Below are 10,257 nucleotides of genomic sequence, written 5' to 3' on the forward strand. Positions count from 1 at the left end.
CCCACCTGGTGTTTGGAGAATCAGATCAGAAACACTTGACATTGCTGGTTTCTGCTGTGCTTTTGTGGCAGGGCTATGAGAACTGAGTGGGTAAGATAGACACATCCCAAGTCTTAGGCATTGCACTTACCTATGGCAATCCCTCTCCTTCCTTACCCACGCCCTTGGGGTAATCTAGGAAGCTCTTGGAAATAGGGGTGGGGGCAGGCAGGAGGGAATGTGTGTATAGGAAGAGCGCCTGAGTGAAGAAGGGGGAGGGTGATGGGTCTGGGATCCCCAGATTGGCCAGGCTGCTCAGTGTGGTTCCAGGTGTGTCTCAGGCCAGGGCATAAGCTCCAGGTGGGGACATAAATCTGACAGGGTACAGAGAACACTCATAGCTCAGCAATAAAAACCCTTCACCTGGTTTTGAATCCTGGGCTGCTGGCCAGGCTGTGGTTGCAAATAGGCAAGGCTCACCTGGGTTGCATAGGACAAAGGGCATCCAAGAAGGCTGGCACCATGCCCAGGAGACTCCTCCTCTTAGGGACCCTTGAAGCTCTGCTGATCAAGGGGCTATTGGCTCAGCTCCTACACACCCAGCAACCCATCATGGCAGCCCAAGGTTACCCCACTTGGTCCCTGAGTGCTAATATGTAAGTCCCAGAGCCATGGAGTCAGTGACCCCTGAATGGATGGCAGCCCTCTCCCTCAGAGACACTGGGCTGCACAGGCAGGGATCCCAAGGTGGCCGGGGACGGCCCAGTCTTGGGCCAGCCCCCAAGGGCTGGATTGTGGCTGCAGCCTCTCCGCCCATTAGTCTATTTGCTCCCGCCTCCAGAGTCCAAGGGTCCATATGGTGGGTGGGCTGAGCTGTGCTGACTACTACATAGGGAGCCCACACGGGGGACAGTTATTTGTGGGTGGCATGGGATTCGAGGAGCTGCTAGACCAGGTGGGTGGCTTTGGGCCCTTCCAACTGCGGAATGTGGCCCTGCTGGCCCTGCCCCGAATTCTGCTGCCTATGAACTTCCTCCTGCCCATCTTCCTGGCTGCTGTGCCTGCCCACCACTGTGTGCTGCCTGGTGCCCCTGCCAACTTCAGCCAGGACATGTGGCTGGAGGCCCACCTTCCCCGGGAGTCGGATGGCACACTCAGCTCCTGCTTCCGCTTCACCGACTCCCAGGCCCTCCCCAACACTACGTTGGGGGGAGAAGGGCAGAGTCCTGGGGAGCTGCAGGGTGAGCCCTCCACAGTGCCGTGCCCTCAGGGCTGGGAGTACGACCACTCGGAGTTCTCCTCCACCATTGCAACGGAGGTACCTGAGCCAGGAGGCTGGGGGACACGTGAGTGGGATGGGTCTCATTACTTTATTTCTGAGTCTCAGTTTTCCCCTCTGTCGATATATTAATTTAAAGCACAGAGCTTGTAGTAAAGAGCCCATACATGGGAGCTACTACTTTTTTAAAAAAAATTTATTGATTAAGGTATTACATGTGGGGAGCTGCTATTATTAATTGGGAGGTAATTACGGCAGGAAAGGCTACGGTGGCTCTAGGGAGCTGGGCTGAGAGTTGAGAAGGGTGTTTCTGCAGTAAAAGGTGGAGAAACAGCAGAGGCCTCCTCCTCTTTCTGCCTCATTTGGGACCCTGGTCTAGGATTTACAGAATCTGTCTGTAAATGGAGGTGCATGCAGGTGGGGAAAGAATCTCTTGGGGGGGCGGGGGGCAGGGAAGTACAGGCCTCCTGCTGTCATGGTCAAGGCCCTCCATGGGAAGAAGCTGCAGCTGCAGGATTGGGGAGGGACAAAGTCTCCCACCCCCAAGCTGAAGGGAACAGTCAGAGGTTTATTATCTGACACGGAGGGACAAGGATGGCCCAGTTGACCTCAGAAGTACCCGGGTCTGGAGTGGAGGGGTTGGTGCCAGTTGGGGAGGGGCCTGTGCCCATGGGAGGCCCCCCGTTGCCTGTCCCTGCAGTGGGACCTGGTGTGTGAGCAGAAAGGCCTGAACAGAGCCACTTCTACATTCTTCTTCATCGGTGTGCTGGTGGGGGCTGTGGCCTTCGGATACCTGTCTGACAGGTGGGGTGAGGTGGGGGTCAATAAGGGAGTGGGGTGGAGAACCTTCTCCCACTAGCTGGGGTCTGGGCCTAGTCTACCTCTGTCTTGGGATCTCCCCTCTGCAGGGAACTAACTCTGCATGACCCTGTGCAGGTTTGGGCGGCGCCGCCTGCTGCTGGTGGCCTATGTGAGTGCCCTGGGGATGGGCCTGGCATCGGCAGCCTCGGTCAGCTACATCATGTTTGTCATCACCCGCACCCTCACTGGCACAGCCCTGGCTGGCTTCACCATCATCGTGATGCCCCTGGGTGAGGCAGGCAAAGAATGGGCAGGGCCTACGGGCTGGAGGGAGGCAACTGTCAAGGGTGAGACTGAGCCATATGTCCCTGGCTAACTGTCTTCCTGTCTCTGGCTGTGGACAGAGTTGGAGTGGCTGGACGTGGGACACCGCACCGTGGCAGGTGTCCTGAGCAGCACCTTCTGGACAGGGGGAGTGATGCTGCTGGCACTGGTCGGGTACCTGATACGGGACTGGCGATGGCTTCTGCTGGCTGTCACCTTACCTTGTGTCCCAGGCATCGTCAGCCTCTGGTGAGGCCTGTGGGCAGCTGGGGAGTTAGAAGCCAGAGACAGAATAATCAGAGGCTGAGATTCGAAGACAGAGAGACTGAGACAGAGAGAATGAAAAACAATCCGTGACCCAGAGACAGAGACCAATACATGAGATGCAGAGGAAGAGGCAGATGGAGATGGATGCAAGAGGGACATGAGAGCCCTGGCCGGTCTGGCTCAGTGGATAGAGTGTCGTCCTGTGGACTGAAGGGTCCCAGGTTCGATTCCGGTCAGGGGCATGTACCTTGGTTGCGGGCACATCCCCGGTGGGAGGTGTGCAGGAGGCAGCTGATGGATGTTTCTCTCTCAACGATGTTTCTGACTCTTATCCCTCTCCCTTCCTCTCTGTAAAAAATCAATAAAATATATTTTTTTTAAAAAAAGAGGGACATGAGAGACAGAGCCAAGCACAAACTGAGGCTGGTGCCCTGGAGGACAGCATGGAGGTAGGAAGTCCAAGTAGAGGGAAGGCCAGGCAGTGTGGGCATTGCATTGCCTCCCCAAAATGAGCTGGCTTTGAATGACACCTCTGGGTCTGTCTCTCATTCATCCTATGCCCTCCTGTCACCTGTGGGAGAAGTGGGTGGCTGATCCTGGGGGCTGAGATCTTGGGGGTGACACCAACTCAGTTGAATAGAGAAGTGACTCCCGGGCTATGGAGAATAGGCCTGGGCAAAGAAGAGTGGGGAAAGGTGGCTTTTAAATTGGGCCTTAAAAATGAATAAAAGTTCATCAGGTGAGGAGGGTTGGGAAGATGCTGCAGGCTGAGAAACAGCTGTGGTGAGCCCAGGAGGGAGCCGTGGCTTAGGGTGCTGACTGAAGGGCCTCCTGCTGTCCCCCAGGTGGGTGCCTGAGTCTGCACGCTGGCTTCTGACTCAGGGCCGAGTGGAAGAGGCCCGCAGGTACCTGCTCAGCTGCGCCAGGCTCAATGGGCGGCCTGTGGGTGAGGACAGCCTGAGCCTGGAGGTGAGGGTGAATGTGTGTGTGAGTGCATCCAAGTACATGTGTGTGGCGTGTGTCAAGCACTCCCTTCCTGGGGCCCACTGTGTGTGCAGGAAAAGCTCCCTGGTCCAATGTAGGGTTCTCCCAGGATGTCCTCTGGTGGGCCACACCATCAGCCGGGTTTTCCCTACTCAGCTCCCATGTGCATCCATCGCCCCCCCTACAATGCAGAAGGGAGCAATGGAGACCCAGAGAGAGCCATGTGCCTTGCTAAGGCCACACAGTCAACTCCATGTCACCAACTCTCCTCCCCCACCAGGCCCTGAGCAAAGTAGCAGCTGCAGAGCGGGTGGTCCGAAGACCTTCCTACTTGGACCTGTTGCGGACACCGCGGCTCCGGCACATCTCACTGTGCTGCATGATGGTGTGGTGAGGAGGGGGCTGGCCTGGCCTGGCGGGCTGGGGATGGGGCGCGGAGGGAGGGGCTGACTTCAGGATGCTGCTGAGTAGAACAGGAAACTGGACAAGTAAACTCTAACTGTGGAGAGCGGGGTGGGGGTGGGGGCTGGAGGCTGGAGGGCTGGGGCTCTGGGAGGTCAGAAGATGGAGCAGGCATCAGTCACGTGGGTTCAGATTCAGGCTCTGCCCTTTCCTCATTGTGAGACCTTGGACAGGTAAAACGGGAAGTTGTTAGTTCCTACCTCGCAGGGCTGCTGTGAAGATTAGGCAAAGAAGCTTTGGCCACAGCGGGAGGTGGTCTCTCCTGAGAGGGCAGGGAAGCAGGGCCCTGAGTGGCACTGTGACCCCTCTCAGGTTTGGAGTGAATTTTTCCTATTACGGCCTGAGCCTGGACGTGTCGGGGCTGGGGCTGAACGTGTACCAGACGCAGCTGCTGTTCGGGGCCGTGGAGCTGCCCTCCAAGCTGCTGGTCTACGTGTCGGTGCGCCACGCCGGACGCCGCCTCACACAGGCAGGCACGCTGCTGGGCACTGCCCTCACCTTGGGCTTCAGGCTGCTGGTGTCCACCGGTGAGCCTTGCCCTGGGGCCCCGCCCACTCGCCCAGGCCCCGCCTCCTGGCCAAGAACCCCGCCCTTTCCCAGAAGCCTCGGCTCACGGCCAATTCCGGCTGCCCTCTCTGAAGACGCCGCCTTCTGTCCCGAACCCCTCTTCCTCCAGAGAAGGGGTACTGGCGCACCGCCCTGGCGGTGATGGGGAAAGGCTTTTCTGAGGCCGCCTTCACTACTGCCTACTTGTTCACCTCGGAGCTGTACCCTACTGTGCTCAGGTGAGGGGAGCCTGAGTCCCCGGCAACCCTGGGGAGCGGGTTTGTTAGTCTCATCTCTTACCCACACCCCCACATACACACCACCCACGGCATCCCAGTCCCTCTCACCCATTCCTCGTACAGCACTCGGAATGCGGAGTTAATCAGAGCCTCCGTTGGCCTCAACCTGGGAGAAGGTGGGCATTTTATCTTCTTCACTAAGTGACCCTGAGAGAGGTCAGACAACGTCTCTGGGCCTCCTTTAGAAGAAAACAGTGGCAAGCCCCATCTGCCCACCCCGTCCCCTCTCCCCACAGCCCGTCTCTGGGCCTCCTTTAGAAGAAAACAGTGGCAAGCCCCATCTGCCTACCCGGTCCCCTCTCCCCACAGCCCGGGCAGGGCTGCCCTTGGGAGTTGTGTCTGGACACAAGGCCTGGCCCCTTTCAACTAGCTATTGGCAGGCGAGGAGGAGGCGTGTAGGCAGCTGAGTGTGATTAGAAAGCCTTGCACCTACTCTGACAGCTTGGCATCATCTGTGAGCTGCTGACCCTCTTCCTTCCACACTACTTTTCCCCGCCCCCTTTCCTGTGAGGTTTCTTTTCCTTCAGTGATACCTGACTGGTACTCTGTCAGAACCGGGGCCCATCCTCTGGTGGGTATTGACTTGGGCGGTGGGGGGGCTTGGCCAGGGGTGGGTGGGAAGACCACCTGAAAGAAGCCTCAGCTTTCTTAGCCGTCTGGGGAGAAAAGGGGGTACCAACAGGGGGTACTCCCTGCCAGCCAGGGGTAAGCCCCATGAGGCATGACTCCAAGTAGCTGTGAGCACCAACCCCCTCCCCCATCCTTTCTCTAAACAGACAGACAGGGATGGGGCTGACTGCACTGGTGGGCCGGCTTGGGGGCTCTTTGGCTCCACTGGCGGCCTTGCTGGATGGAGTATGGCTGTCACTGCCCAAGCTCATTTATGGGGGGATTGCCCTGCTGGCTGCCTGCACTGCTCTCCTGCTGCCAGAGACAAGGAAGGCACAGCTGCCAGAGACCATCCAGGATGTGGAGGGGAAGAGGTGTGTGCACTTGCATGCGGGTATGGGTGCTCAGGTACCTGACACCTTAGGTAGGATTCAGAGGAAGACATGTCTGTATCTGGTGCATGTATGCAAGTATGCCTTGGTGCATGACCTGAAGTATGTAAATTGTGTGTGTAAAAGCATGCTCAAGTTCATATCCATATGTGTGTACATAAATACCCAAGACTGTCTAGGAAGAGGTGGATTTGTGCATGCTCAGGTATACCTGCACCTCAGGGATGTGTATAAGCATGTGTAGGAGTCCCTTGTGGGAGTACACACATTTATATACCAAGAGTTGGGGGAGCCCTAGATCAGCACTAATGGGGAAGGCTGGGGTGGTAGACTCAGGGGCTAAACCCCACCATTATTCATGACACCTTCCTCCCTACTGCCCTGTCCAGCCTTCAGGAGGAACAGATGCCCATGAAGCAGGTCCATGACTGAGTGGTCTCAGGAGCAGAACTCCACAGAAGTTCTGGACCAGGGCTGGGGGCACTGAGCCCCCTGCTCAGGGCTGGATTTGCCACTAATGCCACTCTCTGTGCTCATCCAACTTCTAGCAACAGAAGTTCCAGAATGCAGTGGGCTGCTGGAGAATTCTGGCACCTCTCTCTTGGCTAAGGGGATTCTATAAATAAAGGTTCCCCCTGGGTTGGGGCAGCGGTATGGAGCTGTGGGATGAGCCCTGAATGGGAAGCCACTGAGTCTGGTGCTGACTTCTGATCTGACCTTTGCCACTGATTTGCTGTGTGACCTTGGGCATGTGGCTTTCCCTTTTGGAGCCTCAGTTTGTTCATCTCTCAAATGGATAATGAAACCTCTTAACAGACCTCACCACAGGATCTATCTGTTGTCACACTCAATGACGTGCAGAATAAGGGGCTTCTTCTAGACATGGTGCTAAAGAAGGGACCGTCCTATGATGACGTCTGTGGGCATGCTGTCCACTGTGTAATGCTGGAGGCTGCCCAATGCCAGGGCTAAGAGAACAGAGCTCTTTGTTCCATAGCTGGTCTTACTACCTCCCTGGCACTTTGCAGGGTAATGCATCCTCCACCCTCCTCCCCCTCCAACCCACTGTCTAGGTCTCATGCCCAAAAAAGAAATGAAGACATGGGAGCCAACATTTTATTGGAGAAGCCTAAATAAACACAAGTTTTATGAGTACCTTGAAGTTATGGAATTTGCTGGGGAAAGGAATTGGGAAGGCCAAGAGGCCAACATTCAAAATGGGGTGGATCAGTTCCCCTGAGCAGATAGGAATGGGAAAGGGAGGAGTTGGCAGAGAAAGTCTAGACTTTCTGGTCTACTATGGAGCTGAGGCCCACGCTGCCAGAATCCCATCTTCCCCTACCTCCGAGGGATTGAAGAATTCTGTAGCTCCCATTGGATCATGGAGGGGATGATGGGAGGCCTGAGTTAGGGCGACTTCTGTAAGCATCTCATTTGGATTTTATCTCCACGGGGTCATAGATGTAGCAGCCCACATCACCAATGTTCACACCTGAGGGAGAGAGAGCCTCATCACCCAGGGCCTTGGGGCTTGGGGGCACTGGGCTTAGGGCTGGAGGGAACTGGGAAGGACCTGGGATATATCTGATTACAGGGGAAGTTGTCCACACATCCCCACAGACCCACATGCCATACTTTCAGCCCAGAGTCTAGGGTGGGGCTGCCCACCTTTGGGGCCAAACAGGTAGCCGTAGCAGGGGATGTGACAGTAGGGGACGCCGTCATGCTGGGACACAGAGAGAAAGAGAGCACTCTCAGCTTGGCTCTTTTCCTATCTCCAGCCTCTCTCCTCCCAGCATAACCACCCATCCCTTCCCTGCTCACCTCAGCATGACTCCCAGCAGTCAGGGTCTTCCGGCAGCGCTGGCACCTCAGACAGGGTCGGTGCCAATTTCTGCCCAAAGACATCACCTTCTCAGCTGGTGGTGGAGAAAGTTAGTAACCTTAGGGGCAGGGCAGGGAGCCTTGCACCACCTCCCTGCCCTTTGATGCCCACCTTGTACTCCCCTCCGTCCACTTTCTCTTGTCACTTACCAAAATAGACAGGCTCCTCACAGCCAGGGCACAGCGAGGTCTCCCCAGTGAATGTCTTCATGTGGGAAGGGCCTTAAAGGGGAAGAGGCCCTGGCTAGGGTTGAAGTGGAGGCCAGGCCTAAGGAGGGCCCTCTAGCACCAGTCTGCACATGGCACTGTCCTCTTCCCAAAGCCACGGTCACTCCAGAGCCTCCCACCAGGTGGCCATAGGTATGCCTTCTTCAGACAAAGCTGAGTCCCCTCTGATCCCACCTCCTGTCTGCAGGAGGGACCACCTGCTTCCTTCTCGTCCTCCCAGGGGTTCAGGTGCCCACCAGCCCAACCCTGTCAGCAACTCAATCCTCGGGAAACCTGAGCTGATACAAGAGCTGCCCAGGGCAGGGGTGTCAGGTGTTTGGGGAGCACGGTGTCATTGCCCACTGTAGGGGACAGGAGAAAGTAACAGAGGGGAGAAGTGGAAGAATGTGAGGGACTGGCCCTGTCTCAATGACTCCTCATAAGTCGTTCCTTCCATGGCCTTGGCCTGGGAGAGGCCTGACTTCCAGACCAGCTTTGCCTCTGACTAGCTGTGACTACACAAGGTCACTTGCCCTCTCTGACCTCAGTTTCCTCACCTGTAAAATGGGGTGGTAATGCCATTTGCCCACTTTACCTCTGAACTCAGCAGCTGACATGAGGAAACATAAAAAAACTGGTCTTGGATAATGGAAGGTTTTGCCATAAACCAAGCTGTAGGAATGTGAGGCATTGGACTATGTAGAGACTGCCACCTGTTTCTACCCCGTTCCCCAGCCTGGGAAGGGTCAGGAGGAGGGGAAATGGGGCTCAGCCTCACTTACTTTTCTTGCGCTGGGGGAGACCAGTCCTGGGTCTTGGGGGGCTGAAACTGCTGGGGTTGAGGGGAGTGGTGTTGGCACGGGTGGGAATGGGGGAGTTGTAGAGGTAGGAGCCCACACCACCAATGTTCACCCCTGCAGAGAGAAGAGGGCGTCAGGCTCGAGTCTCCAGGTCCCTGCCACAGGGAGGGTTTCTGCTGCACTCTGTCCCCTTCCAAGCTGGTACTTACCCCTGGGTCCGAAGAGAACCCCATAGCATGGCTTGTGGCAATACGGCCTCCCATTGTGCTAGGCACAAGCAGAGGAAAAGGGGTGCTCAGGGGTAAGGGGGCTTCTCCTGTGCCTCACAGGTCTTCCTACCAAACACACTGCCAGGTGTCTGCCTACTGGCCTGGGCTGGTGGGGCTGGGAGGGAGAAGGATGGGCTGGCACGGCAGAATTGCCGCTGTGGTCCGGGAAAAAGGGCAAGAGCCGGTCAGGAAGCAGTGCTGCTTCCTCCTCCTCCCCCTCAAATGGCATGGGGCTCACCAGTACCACTCAGGGTCCCCGAATCCTGGCTGGTGTGGGGCCCACCCTGTAAGTGGTTTTGGGAGTTGCCACTGAGGTTGCCTTTGGTGAGCCAACAGGGCCACAATGGGGCTGGTGCCTGGGGGGCAGTGACAGACAGAGGGTTGTGTGCCCCAGCTAGGTCTCACCTCTGCATGCCCTCCTGGGGACAGGACACTGTGGCAGTGCTCACATTTCAGGCAGAAGCGGTGCCAGTTCTTGCCCAGGGAGCTCACCTTCTCCGCTGTAGGGAACAAGGTAGAACTGGGCTGCCAGGAGCCCTCCTTTCCCCTCAGCCCCATCCTGCTTCCGGGAGACGGCGAGGGCTATCTCCAGGAGGCCAGCTCCATCCCGCCAGAGTGCCAGCCCCACAGACAGAACGGAGTCTGGGATTGCACCCGCGCCTGTTCCTTGTGTCCTCAGGGAACCCAGCGGCTCACACTCGCCCAGTTTTCTCCCGTTCCTCAGCCCGGGCCTCACCGAAGAAAACGGGTTGCTGGCAACGTGGGCAGGTCCAACTCATGGCTCCGCTCAGGTAAGCTGGTTGCTGCACACAGTAGGCACCCAGCAGGGACTCCGTTCCGCCCTCTCCACTGGCTCCACCCATGACTCAGCTTGGAGCCTCATTGGGCTGAACCACCCCCCCGTTCCTCGAAGCCCATTAGTTGCCAGAAATTTAGCAATACTCCACCTGGGGGACGCTGGTGACTTCGCAATTACTTCCAAACACTAAGCCTCTCTCACCCTCCGAGAAGTGAGGTCTGAAGCCAGACTGTGAGAAAAGGGAGAAATGAAGACACTTGGTACTAGTTTCTGGCTTGGTATGGAGAGAAAAAATGCCTTGAGTGTAGACACCATGAAAGCACTATTATTTCAAACCCAAAGCGAGGGGTTAGGGG

General features: G+C 56.8%; 2 protein-coding genes across 3 annotated transcripts; one reads left to right on the plus strand and one right to left on the minus strand.

The window, feature by feature from the left end:
• The first annotated feature begins 907 nt into the window (after positions 1–907).
• On the plus strand, positions 908–6,460 carry SLC22A7 (solute carrier family 22 member 7). Of its 2 annotated transcripts, XM_054722392.1 has the most exons (11): positions 908–1,297; positions 1,819–1,824; positions 1,959–2,062; positions 2,195–2,349; positions 2,464–2,632; positions 3,496–3,619; positions 3,915–4,024; positions 4,409–4,623; positions 4,773–4,881; positions 5,718–5,924; positions 6,320–6,460. In XM_054722392.1, exons 1-11 carry the CDS (start codon positions 908–910, stop codon positions 6,372–6,374), a joined length of 1,644 nt encoding a protein of 547 aa, XP_054578367.1. In that variant the 3' UTR covers positions 6,375–6,460. The 2 variants fall into 2 exon arrangements, with proteins under 2 accessions (XP_054578367.1, XP_054578368.1); XM_054722393.1 differs by lacking the exon at positions 1,819–1,824.
• A 597-nt stretch (positions 6,461–7,057) lies between these two features.
• On the minus strand, positions 7,058–9,881 carry CRIP3 (cysteine rich protein 3). Its single transcript, XM_054722274.1, has 8 exons — positions 9,839–9,881; positions 9,508–9,602; positions 9,043–9,100; positions 8,816–8,947; positions 7,977–8,048; positions 7,767–7,861; positions 7,611–7,668; positions 7,058–7,434 (listed from the first exon to the last, which is right to left on the minus strand). The coding sequence occupies exons 1-8, from the start codon at positions 9,879–9,881 to the stop codon at positions 7,373–7,375; spliced, it is 615 nt and encodes a 204-aa protein (XP_054578249.1). The 3' UTR covers positions 7,058–7,372.
• Between the last annotated feature and the right edge of the window lie 376 nt (positions 9,882–10,257).

Source organism: Eptesicus fuscus, chromosome 10 (assembly GCF_027574615.1).
Source record: "Eptesicus fuscus isolate TK198812 chromosome 10, DD_ASM_mEF_20220401, whole genome shotgun sequence".
NCBI classification, from domain to species: Eukaryota; Metazoa; Chordata; class Mammalia; order Chiroptera; family Vespertilionidae; genus Eptesicus; species Eptesicus fuscus.

What these genes read in the sequence shown, in the direction of transcription:
- SLC22A7 (XM_054722392.1), top strand. Translation starts at nt 908, where the DNA reads ATGGGATTCGAGGAGCTGCTAGACCAGGTGGGTGGCTTTGGGCCCTTC. An exon ending in CATCATCGTGATGCCCCTGG is followed by an intron (nt 2,350 to 2,463) that starts GTGAGGCAGGCA and finishes GGCTGTGGACAG; the next exon opens with AGTTGGAGTGGCTGGACGTG. An exon ending in AGGACAGCCTGAGCCTGGAG is followed by an intron (nt 3,620 to 3,914) that starts GTGAGGGTGAAT and finishes CTCCCCCACCAG; the next exon opens with GCCCTGAGCAAAGTAGCAGC.
- CRIP3 (XM_054722274.1), bottom strand. Translation starts at nt 9,881, where the DNA reads ATGAGTTGGACCTGCCCACGTTGCCAGCAACCCGTTTTCTTCG. An exon ending in CCCCAGGAGGGCATGCAGAG is followed by an intron (nt 9,101 to 9,507) that starts GTGAGACCTAGC and finishes GCTTGTGCCTAG; the next exon opens with CACAATGGGAGGCCGTATTG. An exon ending in CTGCTGGGAGTCATGCTGAG is followed by an intron (nt 7,669 to 7,766) that starts GTGAGCAGGGAA and finishes TCTGTGTCCCAG; the next exon opens with CATGACGGCGTCCCCTACTG.